The following is a 24,048-nucleotide window of genomic DNA, read 5'->3' on the forward strand; positions in this document are numbered from 1 at the left end:
CAAGTTCTGTATTAATTAGGGAAACTAATACCTTTTTCTCAAAATAAAAGAAATACTATTTTTTCTTTTTCTTTTCTTGGTACTAACCAGTAAAGTCTGCCTAGTTTAAGATCTAGTGCATTTATACCATAAACTGAATATTAGAATAAAAAGAAATATAGGTGATGATATATAAAAGACAATTATTTTCTGAAAGGAGTAGAAAACAAGGCAACTTGGAACACTACATATATATAAATGTAAAATATATTAATATACTTTTATATAGGCGATATTATATATCTATATATATATATACATATATATGTATATATATATACACATATATATGTATATATATATGTGTGTATATATATACATATATATGTATATATATATACACATATATGTATATATATATATGTGTGTATATATATACACATATATATGTATACATATATATGTGTATATATATACACACATATATATATATGTGTATATATATACACACTCTGTCACCCAGCCTAGAGTGCAGTGGCACAACCACAGCTCACTGGAGCCTCGACCTCTGAGGCTCAAGCCATCCTTCTGTCTCAGCCTCCTGAGTAGCTGGAACCACAGGTGTGCACCAAGATGCTGAGCTAATTTTTCTGTGTTTTTTGTTGAGATGGGGGTCTCATCGTGTTGCCCAGGCTGGTCTCAAACCCCTGAGCTCAAGCGATCCTCCCACCTTGGTCTCCCAAAGAGCTGGGACTATCAGGCGTGAGCCACCATGCCCAGCTGTACTATTTATATTTTTTATTTAAATTAAATTATGCTTAAAGATTCTAAAATGTATAGTATAAAGCTCATTATAGAAAATGGTATTGACTTCTGAAACATTATAGTTTTGGTTTTGTTTTTATACCTTTGGACATTTTTACTTAAGGTAGTTATCACTCATGCTTTTCTGCTATTATAAAAAGTGACCAGATTTTGCTTTTTTATCCACAGTTTGTGAATGCCACTTGATAGGCCACCTGTGTTATTTTCCATGGATATTTCTAACAAATAAAAAGTTATATTTTTACTTTGTATTCATCAAATTATTTTATGTTTAATTTAGAAAAGCTTAAATTCTTCTTAGGAATGTTTGCAAATATTCGTAAATAGTTTTTTTCAAAAAAGCTGAGGTAGACAGATATTAAATATTTTTGTGACTTCTCATTAAAAGAAACTGAAGCAATTAGTTGACCTCACTCAATTCATTAAAATAGTGCTAGATTCCTGGTTTTCGTGACATTAAAAATAATTCAACATCTGTGTGTAGACAATGACTAAAACTTTATGATTTTGTTTCGGAGTTTTATTACCATAGATTATTGTTTAAAATAGAACTTTCAAATACATTTAAGAACCATTAAAAGTGACTTCTCCCTGTGCTTGAAAGATACATGCATGGCTTATATCTTTTTGTGTATAAACAATTTAACGTTTAACTTTTATTTCCTTTAAGTTTGCATATCAAACACTCTTAGCAATCTCATCATTTATACTGGAGTCCTTAGACTTTGAAACTTTGCCACAGCTACCTGCCACGTCCTTGTATAGGATATAAGTAAATATGTTCAGTCATCAAATCTGTAGAGAACTGTGAGAATAGAGTGGTAAATAAAACACATTGCCTGCCCTCACAGCTAAAGAGGAGTGATGGTGGGAAAATGGAAATGATCAGAACCCAATCTGAGGTCAGAAAACAAAACTACAATCTATTTCAGGTTGCACAAATGAAATTTTAACTGAATCTGAGGGACATTAGATTTAATCAAACCAAATGAGAAGGCAAGGTTGGTGTTTTGAGCTGAGGGCACAGCAGATGTGAGAGTCATAAAGGAAGAAGAACAAAACACATTCAAGATAAAAGACATGGAGAGAGGGAAAGATGACACTGTATGGTGAAATATCTTGTAAGTCAGTATTAGATACTAGCCTTTGGGCTTTAGCTTGAGAACAGTGGGAAGACATTGACGCTCAGATTTGTATTTTTTCTAAAATTTTTTATTAATGCCTAATACATATAGAAGCATGAGTATACTGCTTCGTGAATTTTCACAGACGTAACACACGTATGTGATGAACACCTAGATGAAGAAAAATAGTAATATCAGCATCCTAAAAGTTCCCCTTAATTTTCCTTCCAGTCAGTCCTGTCTCTTGCCCACCAAGGGAGACCTCTTGCCTGACTTCTCACTGTATATGGAGGGTGTTGCCTACATTGTACTTAATATAAATAGGGGCATACAATGTGTATTCACTTGGGTGAAAGAAGCATTATGATTATGAGATTTATCCATATTGTTGACTATGGTTGCTAATTGTTCTCATAGCTGTATAATGTTCCGTCGTATGCATGTACCACAGATTTGCATTTTTCTGAGATTGCTGAATCTGCATCATGAAGGATGGAAGGGTGTGAATTTAGTAAGCTTCACAGTAAATCTAGGAAAGAGATACTGGGGCTTGAGCTAGTGTGGTGACAATGAGGATGAAGAGAGGTGGGTATATAGAGAGATATTTACAAGTTAGAACTTAATTGGATGAGGAGATGAAGAATCAGATATACCAGAGATAACTCCTGGGTCCTGACTTTGGCGGGGGTTAATGGCAGTGCCCTTCATTAAGTCCAGATACTGGAGAGGAAGTGGGTTGTTGCTCATGCTTTAGTGATAGAGGGGATTAACGAATTCAATTTCTGATACAGTTAAGGCATCTGTGAAACATTGCATAGATCTGCTTTATACAACTAACTGTTTTATTAACTGAATTATGAATAACTTTACCTTTATTAACAACAGTGTGCTAACAAATAGTTCTACATATGGAAAACTGCAAATCTTGTCTATTCTCACTGTTCTTCACTTCTGAATCTCACGAGATACTCTTTTCCTAAATGTGTTAGGAGTGGTTTTGTTGCATCTCATGCTTTTTTTCTTATTTATAGAATATACTTCATCTAAACTAGTGGTAACTTTATGCAAAAAGAGTAGCACTTCCTAGGTATATGATATGAAAGGCATTGGTGAAATGCCTTCATACTTAAAAACATTGTTTTTCCAACATTATGGTCTTTCCTTTAGCACAATAAAGACACCTTAAAATGAATTTGTTTATAGGAAATAACCTACTTATCTAATAAGACTTTAATGGACTGAAGTAAATATTCAAGAGATTTGGGCAGGGGAAAGAAAAGAAAGATAGGGATGAGGTCTGACCTGAGCACAAACCTAGGCAGGGTGCCACAGGGGGAACCCTGAGCATCAGAGAGCAGATTGAATGCACCTGATTTTAAAGGAAGACTATGCCAAAAGAGTGATGTAGGAGCTGTAAAGGAGGGACTTCACCTCTTTTCGATGCTGCCTGGGACTAGTTATATTTCTGGAAAATTTTATGTGAAGATAACCAATAAGTCTAGCACTGAATGAAACAAATGCCTGAGACCTACTGGAACATTAAATAGACTTTTATGCCAGCCAGTTATGATTCAGTGCTATATTTAGACCACAAAATTTGAACTAAAATCAAGGCAGTTTATTCTTGTCCCATCATGTCCATGGGGTGGAGAGGAACAACTAAGTAATCATGATCATGCACTTCAGTTTATAGTGTTTTCTCTAGCTTTGGGCATTGTCACTTAACAGACAATACAGTTTTAAAAATTAAATGCTCAATTTCATTTCATTGAGGTTTTTTGTTGTTGTTGCACAACATTGTAAATATACATTGAGTTGTTTTTTCTTTTAAATTGTTGCGTCTAATTCAGGTTTACATTGAGCAACCAAATCAGTATTTTCAGAAACCATTGAAGTTAATTCATTTATTTAATAATTACTTATGAAATATGTCATGTATAATAGTGCTATAGCCTAAGATGATGATGGTGAGAAGTATTCCTACCTTTTGTTACTGGCACGATGGTGGCGATACTCAGAACAAACAAAAACAGTGTGATAACACAAATTATTATATGACTCGCTGTTTTAATAGTGTTTACAAAAGCAGTGAATCCTAGAAAAATAAACTATTGGCTACAATATCAAAAAAGAAATGATGGAAGTGGTAGAATTTAATTTGGGTCCTGACAAATAGGTAGGATTTGAACATGTATGGCAAGAACACTGCAGGCAAGGGTAACATCTCATGAGAATTGATGCAGAAAAAAATACAGCATGTATTGGCAGAGTGAGAAACTGGCCAGACTGTAGCAGAAATCACAAGCTGGTGTGAGGAGAGAGAGAAAAGCTTCATTAAGGAAGCTTTGAATTACTGAAAAATTCACCAGTCATAAGAACATGGATTATTGTGTTGCTGTTTAGATTATCTGTAAATGTAATTTTACTTTACTCACCACCATGTGATAATTATGTAGGTTTTTATCTTTTTAGAAACCTGATGTGAAATTACCTGAAGGAATGAAGTTAGTGTGCTTTTAAGTTAAGAGTATCTTCACTCAGTATCCATGGATAGGCTTCAGGGAATCTGGATCTCTCTGAAATTAAAGTAAAAGTTTGGATGTATTTCTTTTTCTGGAGGAAGGATCCATTGCCTTTATGAGTATGTAACAGTCTAGAAGAAGTTAATAAAATAGCTCGAGCTCTCCTAACTTAAAACTTTTTTATTTATTATTATTATTATTATTATTTTTTGTAGAGATGGAATCTCACTCTGTCACCCAGGCTGGAGTGCAGTGGCGTGATCTCGGCTCACTGCAACCTCCACCTCCCGGGTTCAAGCAATTCTCCTGCCTCAGCCTCCCGAGAAGCTTCATCTTAGGTTTTTTATTATTAATATTATTATTATTATTATTATACTTTAAGTTCTAGGGTACATGTGCACAACATCTTGGGTTTTTTTTTAATGCAGTAAATTAAAATGGGGAAATTAAAACATGTTAAATGCTTTCCTTTTATTTCACTATTTACTGATACGGTATTTAAGAGATAATCCTGAAAAGTTTATCAGCTGGGTTGATTATATAACCAGAGATAGTGGCTGTTTTATCAATTCCGTGGTTTTCAGTAAAAGGACAGCTCAATTGCCTTTTTAGATACAGAATGTTTCTGAATATGCTATTTCAAGTAGAAATTCCTTCCTATTTTTGGACAGGCATATATCTACTTTCTGCACAATATAAAGAATTTTCAATGTGTCCAGCTTCAGTCCTGAAATTTGACACACCTGGATCATATTTAATCTTTTGTACAACTGTTTAAAGCAGGAGTCAACAAATTATAGCCCATGGGCCAAATCCAGCCCTCAACCTATTTTTGTATGGCCTATGACCTAAGAATTGTTTTTACATTTTAAAATTGTTAAATTTAAAAAAGGATTGTAAGGGATTAGGGTTATAAAAAGAAGAATATGCAACAGAGATTTTACATGGCCCTCAAAGTCTATGGTGTTTACTAACTGGCCCTTTTTTTAAATGCCAATCCATGATTTAAAGTACAGTTTTTAAGTTCTCCTAGATGCATGTGTTATTCTACAAGCAGATACAATGCTTGTGGATAGATACTATTTTTGAAGTTGGGAGTATATTTATATAATTTTAGCAAAGTTGACTGAATAAGATAACCTGTTTTCTATACTGAATATTCAGCTAATAGTTTAGCTTTCTAAAGTCTGGATTTAAAAGTGTATGAACAAAATGTGGACTTAGTAATCTACTTCAAAGAACTATGTGAATATGAAAGTAGATTTTGTTTTTCATGAATATATTACACAGCAACCACAATTCAGATCAAGTGAAAAGTATTAAAATACCATCTTTGTTTTAGAAGACACCACTTAAGGCAAATAAGGCAAAAGAAAACGTGTACCTGTTAATGTGTTGGGAAGGGCAGCTATTAAAAATTATACTATTCATTGGTTTATTCAACATTTATACTTATTTTTAGAACCATTATATATATTGGCTTCTTTGTATTACATTTTATTAATATTATTGTATGAGATACTATGATTCTAAATTTTGGATAAATATTGAAATTATTTTTAATGGGGATATGTCATAATTAGTGAGTCTCAAAAAATTGGGGCAATTCTGCCTTCTGTCTCTGCATCATTATTTTTCCTTCACTACTGGATCTTTTCCACCAACATACAAATAATGTTGGGTTTTTTCCCCATCTTAAAAAAAATCTTACTCCCAGTTCCTCCTTTAGTTACTACCCCATGTCTTTCATTTAAAGCCGGTATCTCTGAAGTATGTAGTTGCCTGTGCTGTCTGAATTCAGTTCCTATAACCCCTGCCATTTCACCAGAATTGCACTTCTTAATGACTGCCATGCTGCCAATCAGATGGTCATCTCAGTCTTCCTCTTATTTGACCTGGCAACGGTGTTTAACACTCCTTGTTTGGCCTTTTAGATACCGTACTACACTCTCCTGTGTTTTCCTCCTACCCCTCTGGCTGCTGCTTTTTCAATCTCTTGCTGATTTCTTCTTGCCTCCCCATCTCTAAATTGGGAATGCTCCAACATTTGGAATTTTGAGGCCTTTAAAACTGCACGTTCACTCCCTTAGTGACTTCATATAGTACCATGGCTTTATATGATCATCCATTTGCTAATGATCAGAAGTCCTTTAGTCTTTTTTTTTTTTTTTTTTTTTTTTTTTTTGATATGGAGTTTTGCTCTGTCTCCCAAGCTGGAGTGAGTGCAATGGCATGATCTCGGCTCACTGCAGCCTCCTCCTCCTGGGTTCAAGCAATTCTCCTGCCTCAGCCTCCTGTGTAGCAGGGATTACAGGCGTGGGCCAGCACACCTGGCTAATTTTTGTAATTTTAGTAGAAATGGGGTTTTACCATGTTGGCCAGGCTGGTTTTGAACTCCTGACCTCAGGTGATCTGCCTTCCACGGCCTCCCAAAGTGCTGGGATTACAGGTGTGAGCCACCGTGCCTGGTCCCTTTAGTCTTCTTAGAATGTAACTTAGAATAGTAAACTTAATTCCTCATCTTTCCCCCACCAAAACCTCCTCCGGCAGTTTTTCCCATCTGAGTAACAGCACCTGCTGTCTTTTAATCAGCCTTGGTGTCACCAAGGATGCCTGTCCTCCTTTCATTCCACATATGATAATTCTTCACATTTCTGTTACCAAAATATTATCTTGCTTCTGTCCCAAAAATATTTCTGAGATTCAGTTATTGCTTACCATCTCTACTCCTACAACCCTAATCCAAATCACCTTCATCTCTTACCTGTATTGATGCAAAAAGCCTCCTGTAATTGGTCTTCCTGTTTTTTCCTGTTGACTTACTTCAGTCCATTCTTAATATAGCAGATAAAGTAGTTATATTGAAATATAAGCCATATTATGTCACTCTTTTGATGAAAATCCTCCATTGACTTTTCCTCTCAACCAGAATAAAAACTAAAGTTCTTAAAATAGCCTACCAGGCTCTGTGCTCTGGGCTGTCATTCCCAGACAGCCACTGCCAACCACTCCTGCCTGCTCACACCCACTTTGCTCTAGTCATCCACACTGGCTTCTTTGCTGTTCTTAGAACATGCCAGGCAAGTTCTTGCTTTGGAGCCTTTGCACAGGATATTCTCTGTAATACTCTTTCCCTGTATATCTACAGGGATCATTCTCTCATTACTTGAGATTTTTACTCAAATGTCAATTTAATGAAGCTTTCTTTAGCCACTTGATCTAAAATTGCAGATTTCCCCTACTTCACCCCAGTTCTTCTTCCTGCTTTATGTTTCTTTTCTTGAAGACCTATTAACCATCTACCATCCCATGTATTTTACCTACTTTTTTCATTTATTTTTTGCCGCCTTCCACTAGAATATAAAGGCTTTTTGTTTCCTTTGTTCACTGGTCTGTCCTCAGCACGTAGAAATATAGTGTTTGGCCCACGTTATACACTTAGTTAATATTGATGAATTAATAAATAAGTGGAATTTAAAAATAGCCAACACAAAATTTTAACATAGTTCAGGGATTTTTGAGAGCTCCTGGGATCATTGAATAAGCATTCAAATATTCCAGTAAATAACATGCATGGAGCTAAAGGTATTAGAAATATGACTGTATACATTGATATCATTATATACATAGAACTTTCTTTTTTGCACAGATCCTTAGCTTTGACCATTTATTCCATTTTTAAAGTATGGAATACTCAAAAAATAAATATTATTTGAACTTAAATATGATTACTATTTGAGTATGCTATGATGTGGATACTTTTTAAAAGAATCTTATCATTAAAAGTAGTCATTTAAGTACAGTAGGAATTTTTTTTACAAAAAAACTTATAAAATAATTTAAATTTTCAGAAGAGTTTCAAAGGCAGTACAGAGACTGAACTTTTCAGGATCCTTGTTCTGTGTCTTATAAGTTTATATCTTCGAAAAGCATGGAACAAATACTAATTCAGCCTACCAACATAGCTTTTGTTAAAGTAACTGCTTTTTAAAATAATTTTTAAATACATAAAGCTACCAAATAATTATTTTCAAATTTCATATGAATTTTGTCTTGACTATGTGCATAACTGATTTAGAGTCATAATCCAAATTTTCTCAATTATGACATACATTTCTTCAAGTTTCATTATAGTCTTTTTAAATGACTAATAATAGACCATCTTGCTGATGTATCATTATTAATGTTTTCTTCCTGTTGGACATCTTAAGGCTGTTTTGTTTTACTATTATTAATAATATGGTAGGTGATATATTTGTGCATGTAACTTCTTGCATTTGCCTAAATTATTTCCTTTAGCTAATTACCCAGAATTAGATTGGGCAATAAAAATCATAGGGCTTATGAGGAAAATGGGGTTGGAGTACAGCCCACAATAATTTTGTCAGTGACACATTTTTAAAAAGACAGAAAACTAATAACAAGTGCCGCACAGTTTTACATATGTTAAATGGTTAAGAAATACATAATCACCGTTATACATGTGACACTTTACCTTGAACAAACCCTGATGTTTGCTTGTGGAAGTAGGTATGGGATTGTGATCTCCAAGTTAATGTGAAGTGGTAGAAGGAGGATTATCTGAAATCAGAAGGAAAGTTGTAACATTGCATGTGATGGGTGTGGCTCGTAACAGAAGCACAGTGAACAGAAGTGGCTGGTAACTTGAGATGTGTGCAGGTGTGCTTTTTGTTTATTCTTATGTGACTTAGTTAAGCTGGCAGCAATTTTCTGTGTTCACTTAGTGTTTCTCGCAGATAAAATCATGCATAAGCAAAGGTGAAATACTCTTTATGCTCACCTAGTTCTCTAATAAACCAACTGCACTGAAACAAATTTGCATTTTCAAAATAAGTGTTATGGCAGAAGAGACTACACTAATTTGTTATCCCACCAATTTTAACATCGTGCTAGGTTTTTAAGCTTTTATATGGTAATTTTTCTGATATATTTTTAACCAAAGGCCTTTAGAATACAGTTTGGTGCAGTCTTAACAGATATAACTCCAACCGTAATAGGCAGTGGAGATGTTATTTTAAAATAATAATAAAGCTTGGTTAATTGCACAGAGACAAGAAAAAATGGAGGACAGGTTTCTTTCAAGAATGGCTGAAGCCAGAATAGAGGTTAGAGAAAATAGAAGAAGAAGAAGAAGAAGAAGAAGAAAAAAAAACCCTAAAACCTGCAAAGGGAGTTTGTACCTAGGTAGAGCAGTGCCTTGAATACCAGATTAAAGTTTCAACTTTCAGAAGGCAACCAAAAGTCAGTATTTTGTTGTTGTTGTTGTTGTTGTTGTTGTTAACAGGAAAGATGAAAGACCAGATGAGGAGGAAAGGCCAAAAAGGAGGACATAGGAAAAGTGTAGGTTGGAGATGGTATGATTACCGTCCAATAAGAACAGAAAAGAAAGCATAAATGTAAGGGTTTTGTTAGCAGTAGTATTTGCCTCCTGATTAAATGATAAAGAAGATGTAAAATAAATGTTTGTCTAAGATTACTCCAAAGTATTATCCTGAGTGGCTAAAGAATTAGTGATCCTAGAAAAAAAAAATTGATGATCAGGAAGAAGAGCTGTATGAGTGGGAGAAGGTATTCCTGAAATGATGAGTTTAGTTTGAAAGGAAGCCTGACTGAGTGGACATAGCCCCTGATTGAGCATTAAGAAAATTTTTGATTAATTTCTGGTGGGGCCCTGGACAGTAGTATACTTCTCTGGCTTTCAATTTTCTCACCTGTAAAATAAGTGTTGAACTACTAGTGACTGCTGAAGTTTCTTCCAGCTTTGAAACAATTGCTGTGTGTTTTTTTTTATTTGAACTTTATTACTGTTTCTTCATGATTGCTGTCTAGTGACCTTTTATGAAGACTTTGGTTTATAATGAAACAAGGATAAAATGCTCAGTCCTGAGTCTGTTGGAGATTAAACTTTCCTGACTCCTGAAATGCTTGACTTGACACCGGAAGTGCCACAACTGCCATCTCACTTTATCTTTTTTCTGCCAAAGGATGCTTCTTGCAGATCAAAATTGGGAGCAAGGAGAATTGGATGTGTAAAGCCAAACTTGGAAAAAGCATTCTGCAATTTTTCTTAATACAGTCTTTTGGAGCTCTATTTGTTATTAGCTGTCAGAAATCCCAATAAATTATTTGGAAAGAAATTCAGTACAAATATAATAATGTTATAGAAGTATATGTATATAGTAAATATAATCTAGGAGAGGCTTACCATAGAAAAGGTGCAGGCTTTGGAATTAGCTTGAATTCAAATATTAGTTTTATTACTCTACTAGCTATGTAACCTTAGGTAACCAGAAATGAAAAGCTTTATTTTGGAGGATGATTTTATTTCTTTCTGTGTAAAGTGGAAATAGTAATACTAAGTTTCAGAATTGTTGTGAGAATTAGAGAGAATGTATGTAAAGAACTGAGTGCACAACCTGATACTTAATAAACAGTAACCTTTATCAGTTACCAGGTAATGGTTATTGTTGTAGTATGAGGACTTGGTAAAAACTTTTTCAAATTCTTACCTGTATTAAACACTTACCCTACATTCTCCTCTTGTAATCAGAATCTCGTATGCATGTGTGTAATGATGGGTTCTCTAATACTCAGTTTTCTGGCAGATTAAAACATTTGACAAAACTAAAGAATTATGTTAAAAATATTTAGAGTGTCAACATATTCAATTCTTAGATGGAATAATGATCTTTAAAGAGATGAGACTAGTATGTAAAAAGTTCATTTTTAAAAGTAAGAATCTTCATCCTAATTATCTGCTAGCTCAGACAAAATAATAGAATCAACATTCTTACAGATTTTGGTTTACACTGCCTCCTTTAAAAGATGCCCAATACTGTGGATATTAAAGAGTGATTACTAGTATATTATGTATATTATATATTCAGCTTGCCTTTTATAAATTGATTTTAAACCTTTCCAAGAAATAGTTTCAAACTAGGTACTTCTTAACATCTCTTATAATTTTGCCTTAAATAAAAACACATTGATAATGCTAATTATATGGTAAAACTGTTAGGTCTGCAGAAGTCATATTTTTTTCTGAAATAATAAAAATACATTTTAAAACAGATGCAGAAAATGTGAAAGGTAGATTGCTGCTGGAAATTCACATAGTCTTTAAGGAATAAACTATGTACGTGTTGACTATGAACAGACTAGTCTATATTTACTATATTAAATTTTCACCAAGTTATAAAGATTCAGTGTATTATCCTTTTGGAAATTTAAAAAATAGTAAAACACATTCTTTTTAAGAGCAGGAACAATGTACTTGAAGCAACAAATTTATGATTGCAATTAGAGTTGAAGATTATATATCAGTATAATCCTTGCTTCTCTGATTGCTGTGTACCCTTTTCCGCAGCCGTTTTTTTTTTTAACTCTTAAAGTCTGTGCTCTATTACAGTGATTCTTTTTCTTGTTTCTAAAAGAATAAATGAATAGTTTTTTGTTAATAATTAATGTAGGCCTCTGCTTACCTGCTTTATACATTCTTTACCTGCCTGTACGTAGCACTTGCCTATACAAGTATTCATTTACTGAAAAAGTTACCAACTTTGTAGCCTTGAAATCATTTTAAAAATATGTTAACTGACTTGAATACTCTGGTTAGAAGCAAAATGCGTACCTTCTACTTGAAGGAATTTGTTTTCACCTTTACTGAAAAAAATACGTATTTAGTCGTATTTTAAACACTACTTACTTTGACATAGTAATCACTTTATATAGTTTTCTAGCAAGTTCATATCTCCTTTTGTTGCACCCATCAACCCATCATCTACATTAGATATTTCTTCTAATGCTATCCCCCACCTAGCCTCCCACACCTCAAACAGGCTCCAGTGTGTGATGATCCCCTCCCTGTGTCCATGTGTTCTCATTGTTCAACTCCCACTTATGAGTGAGAACATGCGGTGTTTGGTTTTCTGTTCCTGTGTTAGTTTGCTGAGAATAATGGTTTCCAACTTCATCCATGTCCCTGCAAAGGACAGGAACTCATCCTTTTTATGGCTGCATAGTATTCCATGGTGTATATGTGCCACATTTTCTTTATACAGTCTATCATTGATGGACATTTGGATTGGTTCCAAGTTTTTGCTATTGTGAACAGTGCTGCAGTAAACATACATATGCATGTATCTTTATAAGTAGAATGATTTATAGTCCTTTGGGTATATACTCAATAATGGGATTGCTGGGTCAAATGGTATTTCTAGTTCTCGATCCTTGAAGAATCGCCACACTGTCTTCCATAATGGTTGAACTAATTTACACTCCCACCAACAGTGTAAAAGCATTCCTAGTTCTGCACATCCTCTCCAGCATCTGTTGTTTCCTGACTTTTTAATGATCGCCATTCTAACTAGCATGAGATGATATCTCATTGTGGCTTTGATTTGCATTTCTCTAATGACCAGTGATGATGAGTTTTTTTTTTTTCATATATTTGTTGGCCGCATAAATGTCTTCTTTTGAGAAGTGTCTGTTCATATCCTTTGCCCACTTTTTGATGGAGTTGTTTTTTTCTTGTAAATTTGTTTAAGTTCCTTGTAGATTCTGGATATTAGCCTTTTGTCAGATGGATAAATTGCAAAAATCTTTCTCCCATTCTCTCAGTTGTCTGTTCACTCTGATGATAGTTTCTTTTGCTGTGCAGAAGCTCTTTAGTTTAGTTAGATTCATTTGTCAATTTTGGCTTTTGTTGCCATTGCTTTTGGTGTTTTGTTCATGAAGTATTTGCTCATGTCTGTGTCCTGAATGGTATTGCCTAGTTTTTCTTCTAGAGTTTTTTTATGGTTTTAGGTCTTATGTTTAAGTGTTCAATCCATCTTGAGTTAATTTTTGTATGAGGTGTAAGGAAGGGGTCCAGTTTCAGTTTTCTGCATATGGCTAGCCAGTTTTCCCAACACCATTTATTAAATAGGGAATCCTTTCCCCATTGCTTGTTTTTTGTCAGGTTTGTCAAAGATCAGATGGTTGTAGATGTGTGGTGTTATTTCCGAGGCCTCTGTTCTGTTCCATTGGTCTATATGTTTTGATACCAGTACCATGCTGTTTTGGTTACTGTGGCCTTGTAGTATAGTTTGAAGTCAGGTAGCATGATGCCTTCAGCTTTGTTCTTTTGGCTTAGGATTGTCTTGGCTATATGGGCTCTTTTTTGGTTCTGTATGAAATTTAAAGTGTTTTTTTCTAATTCTTTGAAGAGAGTCAATGGTAGCTTGATGGGGATAACATTCAATTTGTAAATTACTTTGGGAAGTATGGCCATTTTCACGATATTGATTCTTCCTATCCGTGAGCATGGAATGTTTTTCCATTTGTTTGTGTCCTCTCTTATTTCGTTGAGCACTGGTTTGTAGTTCTCCTTGAAGAGGTCCTTCACATCCCTTGTAAATTGTATTCCTAGATATTTTATTCTCTTTGTAGCAGTTGTGAATGGGAGTTCACTCATGATTTGGCTCTCTGTTTGTTTATTATTAGTGTATAGGAATGCTTGTGATTTTTGCACATTGATTTTGTATCCTGAGACTTTGTTGAAGTTGCTTATCAGCTTAAGGAGATTTGGGGCTGAGACAAAGAGGTTTTCTAAATATGCAATCATGTCATCTGCAAATAGACACAATTTGACTTCCTCTCTTCCTATTTGAATACCTTTTATTTCTTTCTCTTGCCTGATTGCCCAAGCCAGACTTCCAATACTATGTTGAATAGGAGTGGTGAGAGAGGGCATCCTTGTCTTGTGCCGGTTTTCAAAGGGAATGCTTCTAGCTTTTGCCCATTCAGCATGATATTGGCTGTGGGTTTGTCATAAATGGCTGTTATTATTTTGAGATACGTTCCATCAATACCTAGTTTGTGGAGAGTTTTTGACATGAAGGGGTGTTGAATTTTATCAAAGGCCTTTTCTGCATCTATTGAGATAATTATGTCGTTTTTGTCATTGGTTCTGTTTATGTAATGGATTATGTTGATTGATTTGCATATGTTGAACCAGCCTTGCATCCCAGGTATGAAGCTGACCTAATCGTGGTAGATAAGCTTTTTGATATGCTGCCGGATTCAGTTTGCCAATATTTTATTGAGGATTTTTGCCCTGATGTTCATCAGGGATATTGGCCTGAAATTCTCTTTTTTTGTTGTGTATCTGCCAGGTTTTGGTATCAGGATGATGCTGCCCTCATAAAATGAGTTAGGGAGGAGTCCCTCTTTTTCTGTTGTTTGAGACAGTTTCAGAAGGAATGGTAGCAGCTCCTTTTTGTACCTCTGGTAGAATTCAGCTGTGAATTCATCTGGTCCTGGGCTTTTTTTGGTTGGTAGGCTATTAATTACTGCCTCAATTTCAGAACTTGTTATTGGTCTATTCAGGGATTTGACATCTTCCTGGTTTAGTCTTGGGAGGGTATATGTGTCCAGGAATTTATTCATTTTTTTCTAGATTTTCTAGTTTATTTGCATAGAGGTGTTTATAGTATTCTCTGATGGTAGTCTGTATTTCTGTGGGATCAGTGGTGATATCCCCTTTATCATTTTTTATTGTGTCTGTTTGATTCTTCTCTATTAGTCTGTCTAGCAGTCTATCTATTTTGTTCATCTTTTCAAAAAACCAGCTTCTGGATTCATTGATTATTTTAAAGGGTTTTTCGTATCTCTATCTTTTTCAGTTCTGCTCTGATCTTAGTTATTTCTTGTCTTCTGCTAGCTTTTGAATTTGTTTGCTCTTGCTTCTCTGGTTCTTTTAATTGTGATGCACTTATTCTAAAATCAACCACATAGTTGGAAGTAAAACACTCCTCAGCAAATGCAAAAGAACGGAAATCATAACAGTATATCAGACCACAGTGCAATCAAATTAGAACTCAGGATTAAGAAACTCACTCAAAACCTCACAACTGCATGGAAACTGAACAACCTGCTCCTGAATGACTACTGGGTAAATAATTAAATTAAGGCAGAAATAAGTAAGTTCTTTGAAACCAATGAGAACAAAGACACACCATACCAGAATCTCTGGGACACAGTTAAAGCAGTGTTAGGAGAGAAATTTATAGCACTAAATGCCCACAAGAGAAAGCAGGAAAGAACTAAAATCGACACCCTAACCTAGACTCTTTTTCTAGGTCTCTTTCTTGCCAAAGTTTTGCTTATTTTATTTACTGCACAATCCAACTAAAACCAAATTTTTTACATCATTTCATTTGAGAGTTACCTTTTATTCTAATAAACTGTGGAATAACTGGGGTTGGGGAGGAAATTGCTGAAGTTCATAAGGATTCTTGCAAACTTGAATGTGTCGATATAAGATTATTTTTTGAAAATTTGTAATTCCATTTCACGATCTCAACCAGAATTCATTATGTTTAAACCACCTGATATAGACTAAAACATTTTTTCAGGAGCACAATTGTAAAAAGGATGGGGAGAAATATTTAAAACATTACTTATTTCTTTGCAGATTTAGTGAAAGTATGTCCTACTTTTACGAAATGTCTTATTTTCCTCTCTTTTTTACACATATAATAGAGAACTAACTTTTAAAAACTAGATAAGAAGGGAATACTAATTTTTAAATTATGATGTCACTTGTAGAATTTGTTTTAAAATTGATAAAATACACCTCTTTTTTATTATTATACTTTAAGTTCTAGGCTACATGTGCACAACATGCAGGTTTGTTACATATGTATAAATGGCCATGTTGGTGTGCTGCACCCATTAACTCATCATTTACATTAGACATATCTCCTGACGCTATCCCTCCCCCCTTCCCCCACACCACGACAGACCCCGGTGTGTGATGTTCCCCACCCTGTGTCCAAGTGTTCTCATTGTTCAATTCCCACCTATGAGTGAGAACATGCAGTGTTTGGTTTTCTATCCTTGCAATAGTTTGCTGAGAATGATGGTGTCCGGCTTCATCCATGTCCCTGCAAAGGACGTGAACTCATCCTTTTTTATGGCTGCATAGTATTCCATGGTATATATGTGCCACATTTTCTTAATCCAGTCTATCATGGATGGGATAAAACACACCTCTTTAAGACTGCTTATAGAATGCTATGGACTCATTGGCTTGGTTTTTTATTTCCTTGGTTTCAGTCCAAAGTGTAACAAGCTTTTCAGAAAGTTTCTCCTCCTGGATGTGTAAAGAATACCAACAGATATCAGAAAGCATATGGCTGAAGGTTTAAGCAGGGAGTATTGCTATTTATCCAGCGAAGGTGGTAAAACTCTCCTATATCCTGGAAGTATAACTAACTGAGAGAGAGAGGCCCTATATAAAGCCAGCTGACTTACCCTGCAATTGCTTGTCTGGCAAACAGACAATTTTTAAAGACTCATATATCTAGGAATTTTTAAATGCCATAGAATCTACATACAAAATGATTTTCATTTATCTTAATCCAAAATCACAAGATTGATTATATACTTAGGTTATATGGAAAATCAGCATTAGAAGCATTAGTTCTACACCTCATTTGCATGACATTGTTACAAGGTATTAACTGTAAAAATGAAGTAAATATAATATCTGTTCACCAGATGCCTAAAACATACAACATTAGTATAGACATATAGAAGGATCTACAAGCAACTAAGCAAGTAGCGTAAATCAAAGATTATACTGATAAAGTGGTAAGTGCCTTTTGGGCTTCTTAGGTAATAAGCCTTTGTATCTGCCAGAATAGTCTAGCAAAAAATGCATTTTTTTCTTTAGCCTAGGGAAACTTTTCACAGGAGATGGAGTTTTAGGTATCGTGTAGATGATGGGAGAAATTGCTTTTGATAAGCTTCAGTGAAAAAGGAAGGGAATGTGTTATTGCAGATAGGGAGAGAAACACTGGTAGTTGGTCATAGACTGGTAGTGGTGTAGAAATAGAAAGTAAAACCTATTGGACAAAGGAACTGAACAGATTTGTCAAAAGAAAAAGGAATGGGATAAACAGATATGAAAGATAAGGAGTAAGCTGATACAGGCTGGTGAGCTCACTGATAGCAGAGTCCACCAAGAGGCATTTAGTGGTTTTCCTTCAGGGCAAAAAGTTTGAAAGAGAAAAATATGATCTCTAAATAGGGCTACTCATAAAAAATGTTGACTATTAAGAATATAGATACAGTCTGTATCTTTAAGGCTGCAATTTAGTACAATTTAATTTTGTTTATAGGCTGAACATTTTTATAATTTCATAGTGATTAACTTGATATTCTTAAACAAAAAAGGGAAAATTTCTTGGTCTTTCTGCCAATCTGTGTTTCTAACTGACCCTAAACAACTCTGTTGGTTTCCTGCTCTTGCATTAGAGCTTGTCGATGGCCACAAGCCCCTCTTTTCCTATCAGCCCTGCAAAGACCGCCCCTTCCAAATTGCCTTCTCCTCTTGATGGCACATCCAAGCACTAGCAAATTCGGAATCATTTTTGACTTATCGTTTCCTTTTACCCTTTTTAATCCTAGGTACAATCTTTTGCAAGTTGCTTAATCTCTCTGACCTTAGTTTTTTCATATATAACATGGAGTTAATAAAACAATATTGCCATTTTCAGAATTCAATGAGTTAATGTGTAAAAGCACTCAACATAGTGCATGGCATATAATAGTTGAGCTTTAATTGTGCATGTTACTTGTTTTTTCTCTCTTCTCAACTGGTAATAATAACGCTACTGAAAAGGTAGTAATTTAATGAAAAAAATTAAATGCATTATGGTGTTTGCCAAAATTTTTGGTTTGTATGTACGCACTGGATTACAGTTTTATAAATTTGTCCTCATGAGATTGATTGTCAGGTGTTTTCTCTTTAGTTGTTTTGTTAAAAGGTTAATTGGAGCATAACAAATGCATCACTATCCTATGTAGCTCCTATAAAAACATAAATACTTTAAAATAAATTTGAAAATTAGAGGGGCTACTACATGCAACTGGTTATAGTTCTAATTTTAGTTATGAAATTTACTTCTCAACTAAGGCAGAATCTCTAATTCTGTATCTGCATTGATGACTCAGTGATTTTAGAGGTTGTGAGTTGATATTTTCACATTTCTACCTATGATAACTCATTACAGAATGTCTGATCGTGATATCCTGTTCTGTGTAGCATCATAGTGGACACTTCATGATATTTCTGCTAAACCCTTTACCTGTCATAACTGTCTCCTTTCTGTTTTGCAAATTCCCTCAGCAAAGTCAAATTCAGTCCTCACTTGGTTATAAATAGCATTATAAACCATATTTTTGATTTAAATAAAGCACACAAATCTCAAAGAATGATAAAAGCATTGTTCATACTTTGTAAAACTTAATCATTGATTAGAGATTGAAAATGAAACAACATGAAGGGGTCAGACTCATTCACAGAAGGTTATTGAGAACCAGGAATCATAGATTTCATTCAATTCAAATTACCAGTTGTACATTGTTTCTTGTTCAAAATCATTTTACAATCCACTTTGCCCACCTCCATCTTCCTTACATTACAAAGAACTTTGATCTGCTAGGCACTGCTGATGGCAGAATGCCATGCCTTTAAGGTTTCCCTTTGGAATATAAAGTCTATGTTTTCAATAGAATTAACTGTTCAACAGAGAAAGAACAGGATTTCTGTGCAAAGATAGTACAGTGCTAGTAAAATATATAGCCTCTTTACTGTATACATTAAGCAAGGATGATACCCTAAGAATTCTAGCTGCTGCTGTTGATGCTGCTGCAACTATTGCTACTACTACTTCTACTAATCACGAGTATAGAAAAATATCTCTTTGATCCTGTGTGTGTGGTGATAAGGTTTTGGGAGAAGCCATTATCTATGGGTGGTGGGATCACATATATTTTGAAGTCTTTTCAACCATGTTCGTTTTCTAATTTTTCTCAAGTAAAAGATTCTTCTATACTTTTAAAAAAACTAATTAAAAAAAAATCTTATTGGACTTGTTTAAATTATCAGATATTTTTCAGTTATGTAATTGGTTTCTGGCGTACATAGACTTTTACCATTTGCTCTGCTTTAACATACCTTTATCAGTTTTATAAATACAGTTCGAAAGGATTGTTCTAAATATATATAAAGGGAAAATTTCATTTGAAAGCAAAATCTGTATTTGGGACATTTGTTGTCTTTTTTGCCTTCTAAAGGGTAATCTAGAAACACTAATATTGATTGGTTATTTTGTTTCATAATACTTTATAGCTGATTCTTGGCAAAAATGGTTGATTTCTCTTTCATTGTAAACAATAACAAAAAAGTTACTCAGAATTTCTCCAGTGTTTTAAGAGCTGTCCAGGTTGACATCCAAAAATTTAAGAAAACATTAGAACACGGGATATCTAATTGTTAATTGAGACTGGAATTATTTCTAATAATCTTAGATGTAAATACTAATGTCTTATTAGTCTTCTTATCTTTGCTAGTATAAAAATGGTTGAAACATTTGAAATTATTTTCTCAGTTACAGTTATGCCCTGTGTAGAAGTGTGATTATCTAAGAAGTGATTTTTTTTCAGATTTCAAATATGAAGTATTGTTTAATACTAACATATAGTTACAAAGACTATCGTGACTATTTTTGGTGTTCTTAATTATGATTTAATACTTCATATTTTAGGAAAGACGATTTAGTTTTAAATATATTTATAAGTGAGTTCCTAATTTTTTGTGTGCTGTAGATTTCTAAGCTAAAATTGATTAATTGAATGTTAAGCATTTTCATTTTTTATGGCTTACTACTTTAATGCAAAGTGGAATAAAATACTACTTTGTTTCTTACCCTCAGATGATGATGTGCTGATGTATATTTTCCAGTCTTGTCATAAGCTCACAATTACCTACATAATGGTCTTGAACCAAACGATTAAATGGAAGACAACATTTCTGGTCTTCCATTTTAATTAGTGTGGTGCAAGACTATTATGTAGGTTTTTGTGTGAAATGTGGAATGTGAATCCTCAACTCTTTAGTCATTCTTCCTATTAGATATTGAAGCAAATTTTTAAATATGCCATTTGACTACAGATATCAAAGTGCTTTATAAAGATATTACAATGTACGTAAGTCTTGTTTTAGAGCACCAGAGAGAAAAATAGAAGCTCATAGAAGGAATAAATTCAGTTGCACATTTTGTATTTAATCTAATGACTCAACAGTTACATGGGCACATGTTTACCAAATTAAATGCTTTCATCAAACATCTTCTTGATTATACCATAAAAGCCCCCAAAGTTTTTATTGGTAGCATTGCTCTGATTAATGAAATGAGCTTCAGTGCAAAAACTTGGACTGTTAGAATACTTACAAAACCATTATTGTCCGGTTCTATAGCTGCCACCCTAGTCCCTGGCTCTCATCTTTTTATACCTGGTTTACCACATCAGCATCCATGCTGAGAACCATGCCTCAGTCTTGCACTGCTCAAATACATTTAGTCGTGAACTTATTTATTCAGCAGACCTTTGAGGACCTACAATGTGCCAACAATTTATTTAAACAATATTTGTATATTTTCCATCCCCAGGCTAGGACTTATAGTCCCCAGTTGGTTATCAAATCTAAACTAAACTCAGCCTAAAAATTTAGAATTTTCTCCAAATCTCACTTATTCTTGTTCTTTCATGCCAGTCTCCTCATGGTAACATTCATTCTTATCACAATGCGTGTCTGTTCCCACTTCTTGTCCTAGTGCATCATCTTTCCTCTTCAAGCATGTACTCCTTCTCCTCCTTAAAATTTTAAAAATTACAGCTAAAACTGCCCTGTGAGGTGTGTGGTTTAGGTTGGTGTAGTCATCTGACTTGGATCATTCTTTTTATTCTGGATCCTGAGAGTATCTAGAGGAAATTGCGTATTCTGGTTAATGAGTGGCTTATCACATACTGTCTTAACAACACTAAGCACTCTTTTTTCGGTAAAAGTTCACACCGTAAGAAAATATATTGTAATGTATTTAGTGCTTCTTCGGTGATATATAAGGTGTTCTACTTAGAAATTTAGATTTGTAGGAATGCTGGTTAATAGAAGTTTCTAATATTTACTGTCTTCCATATTTCCTGATGTTTTGTTTATTTTAAGCTATTTTAAATATTTTCCATTTCATATTTTTAACCAGGCAGTATCTCTGTTCCTCATTCTGAACACCTAATATGGTACTTTGAACATAATAGAGTTTCATAAAGTGCTTGATTCAGTCAAAAAAAATTGAACGTCTACTATGTTCCAGGCATTTTGCTGGATTTCTGGACTACAATCATGAAAAGACAGTCTGTTCTCTCAGCCTGCTTATAGTCTAGTGGGAAAGATAGGTTGACAGACAGCCCTAATATAGTATAAGTTATTGAATACAGGTAAATACAAGAGTATAGGGTACCTAGTCTCTTCTAGGGGTGTCAAGCAAACTTTTTTAGTAGAAGCAGCCTCTGCACCAAGGAGGGAATTGGGAAATTTTAGTGCCTAATAATCTCCTTCAGTCTCTTAAATTATACCAAATGAAACAAAGTAACAGTGTGTGTTTGCTATGGGAATACACCTGGAAGTCAAATATCCAGCATGCACTCCCTAAAGCGTGCCACCCTAAACCTTCCCATGTAGGAATGCCAGCGCCACCTCTGAGAGGAAGGGATGGCTAAACAGAGGCAAGCAGCAGACAAGAGCAGGAGGATTCCTGCAAGGGGAATATGAACAAATGCCCAGTGGCAAAAACAAAACAAAACACCAAGGTGAGTTGGAAGAAGTCATTTTCCAAGGCCAGAATGTAGATTTGGTTGGACGGAGTGGATGGGGGGATATAGGCACAGTCATTGAGCTGCAGAGGAAGGCAGGAGCCAGGTCTTAAAGGATTTTAAATCAGTGATTTTTTAAAACCTTTATTTTCTTAACAGTAGAATTCTTAAGAATTTTAAAATTTTAACTTTAGCTCAATATTTAAAAAATAATAAAAACAGAACTAGTTTGGTTTTGATGTTGTTTAAGGTTTATTTTGTTGTGTGTTTTGGTGTGGTGGTAGAGGTGTTGGTTTCCTTGGTTGCTTGCTTCTCTCTGTACTCTACTGAGGTTAGGAATTGTGTTCTAGAGTCACATCATGTTACTAACTGGGGCTCTGTGTTCTGACTGGTAGTAGCAATAGGTTTCATCCTTTGTGATTGAGTAGTCTCCTAGGAATTTACTTTCGTCTGTTCAACAAAAATGTGTATACAGGTTGAGCGTCCCAAATCTGAAATGCTCCAAAATCTGAAACTTTTTGAGTGCCAGTATGATTCTCAAAGGAAATGCTCAGTGGAACATTTTTAGATTTCAGATTTTCAGACTAGGGATGCTGAACCAGTAAGTATAATGTACATATTCCAAAAGAAAAAATCTGTTATCCAAACACTTCTTTTCTCAAGGATTTTGGATAAGGTATGCTCATCCTATATTCTTAGTACTGGTAATGTTTCTCTGAGCAAAATAGACACAATCCCTGACCTCATGGAGTTTCCAGTATAATGTCAGAGATGGTTATTAAAAAGTAATCCTGTAACTATAAGCTGTGAGATAAATGCTGTACAGAAGAGGTCACTTACATTGAGAGATCTGTAAAGAAATGACATTTAGATAGAAACTTAAGTGGAGATCTGAACAATGAGCTGGTGGTGGTAGACAGTGCTGTAGGTGGGGCTGTAACATGCATGAATGCCCTGGGGGGATAAGGTTTGTGGCAGTAGTAAAGCTGGAGAGGAAGGTAGAACCCAGATTATGGACAGCCAAGTTAAGGATTTGGATTTTATCCTCAGTGTAATGAAAAAATCATCAAAAGGTTTTGAACAGTGGAATAATATAAGATGACTTGTTTTATTAAAATATTAATTACTATGGCTAATGTGTGGAGATTGGCTAAGAGAACAGGTAGAATGAGTGAGTACGGGGACATCAGTTACAGGAGTCATATTCTCACATCTGCCACGTAGTGGGCACTCATTCACCGTTTTGCGGTTAGCTGAATGATGACTAGATCACTGCCTCTGTTGTAACATCTCAAATTATTTGTACTTTAACCATGAGTTAAGTTGGATATTTTTGAGGAATCATGAAGTGTTGCTGATTTGTACTAATTTTTCCTCATAAAACTTTACATATTTTGAACTGCTGCTTCATCTTGCCCAGGGTGAAAACAAGGCATTTATTCATTCATTCGAGAAGTGCTTAAGCTGTGCCAGGTACTGGCTGAGAGCTGAGGATACAGACTGAATGAATAAGTTAGGCATGATATCTGCCATCAAGTGGCTTGTAGTCTGGGTAACCAGAGCTGAGTAGAGCAGGCAGTATGTTGGCCTCATACCTCCGAAGTAGTATGTCTGGAATTAGCCTGTCTGTAGTCCCAGCCTCAGTATCTGGAATATCCTAGGTGAAGATGAGATCTCTTAACAATTTAATTACATTTTCTCCTACCTCCTCTTTGTTCTAATGTATACTACTACATTTCTACTTTGATGACCTTTGCTGAAAATACAGCCACTCTTAAGTCCTATAACACATGTGCCCAGGACCTGACAACCTAAAAATTAAATCCTGATTCTTCTTTACTCTTAAAAAAGCTGGGACTTTCCTTAATGGATTA

At 34.7% G+C, this 24,048-nt stretch overlaps 1 protein-coding gene across 21 annotated transcripts in view; it reads left to right on the forward strand.

The window, feature by feature from the left end:
• Nucleotides 1-24,048, forward strand: part of ZEB1 (zinc finger E-box binding homeobox 1) — a 193,933-nt gene that overhangs the window by 71,910 nt on the left and 97,975 nt on the right. For 10 of the 21 annotated variants that reach the window (XM_063727009.1, XM_063727011.1, XM_063727010.1 and 7 more), the window contains one exon: nucleotides 4,666-4,788. In XM_063727009.1, the coding sequence (XP_063583079.1) occupies nucleotides 4,668-4,788 (121 nt within the window). In that variant the 5' untranslated portion in view covers nucleotides 4,666-4,667. 21 annotated transcript variants of the gene reach the window in all.

The sequence above is a fragment of the Pongo abelii genome, chromosome 8, assembly GCF_028885655.2.
Source record: "Pongo abelii isolate AG06213 chromosome 8, NHGRI_mPonAbe1-v2.0_pri, whole genome shotgun sequence".
NCBI lineage: Eukaryota > Metazoa > Chordata > Mammalia > Primates > Hominidae > Pongo > Pongo abelii.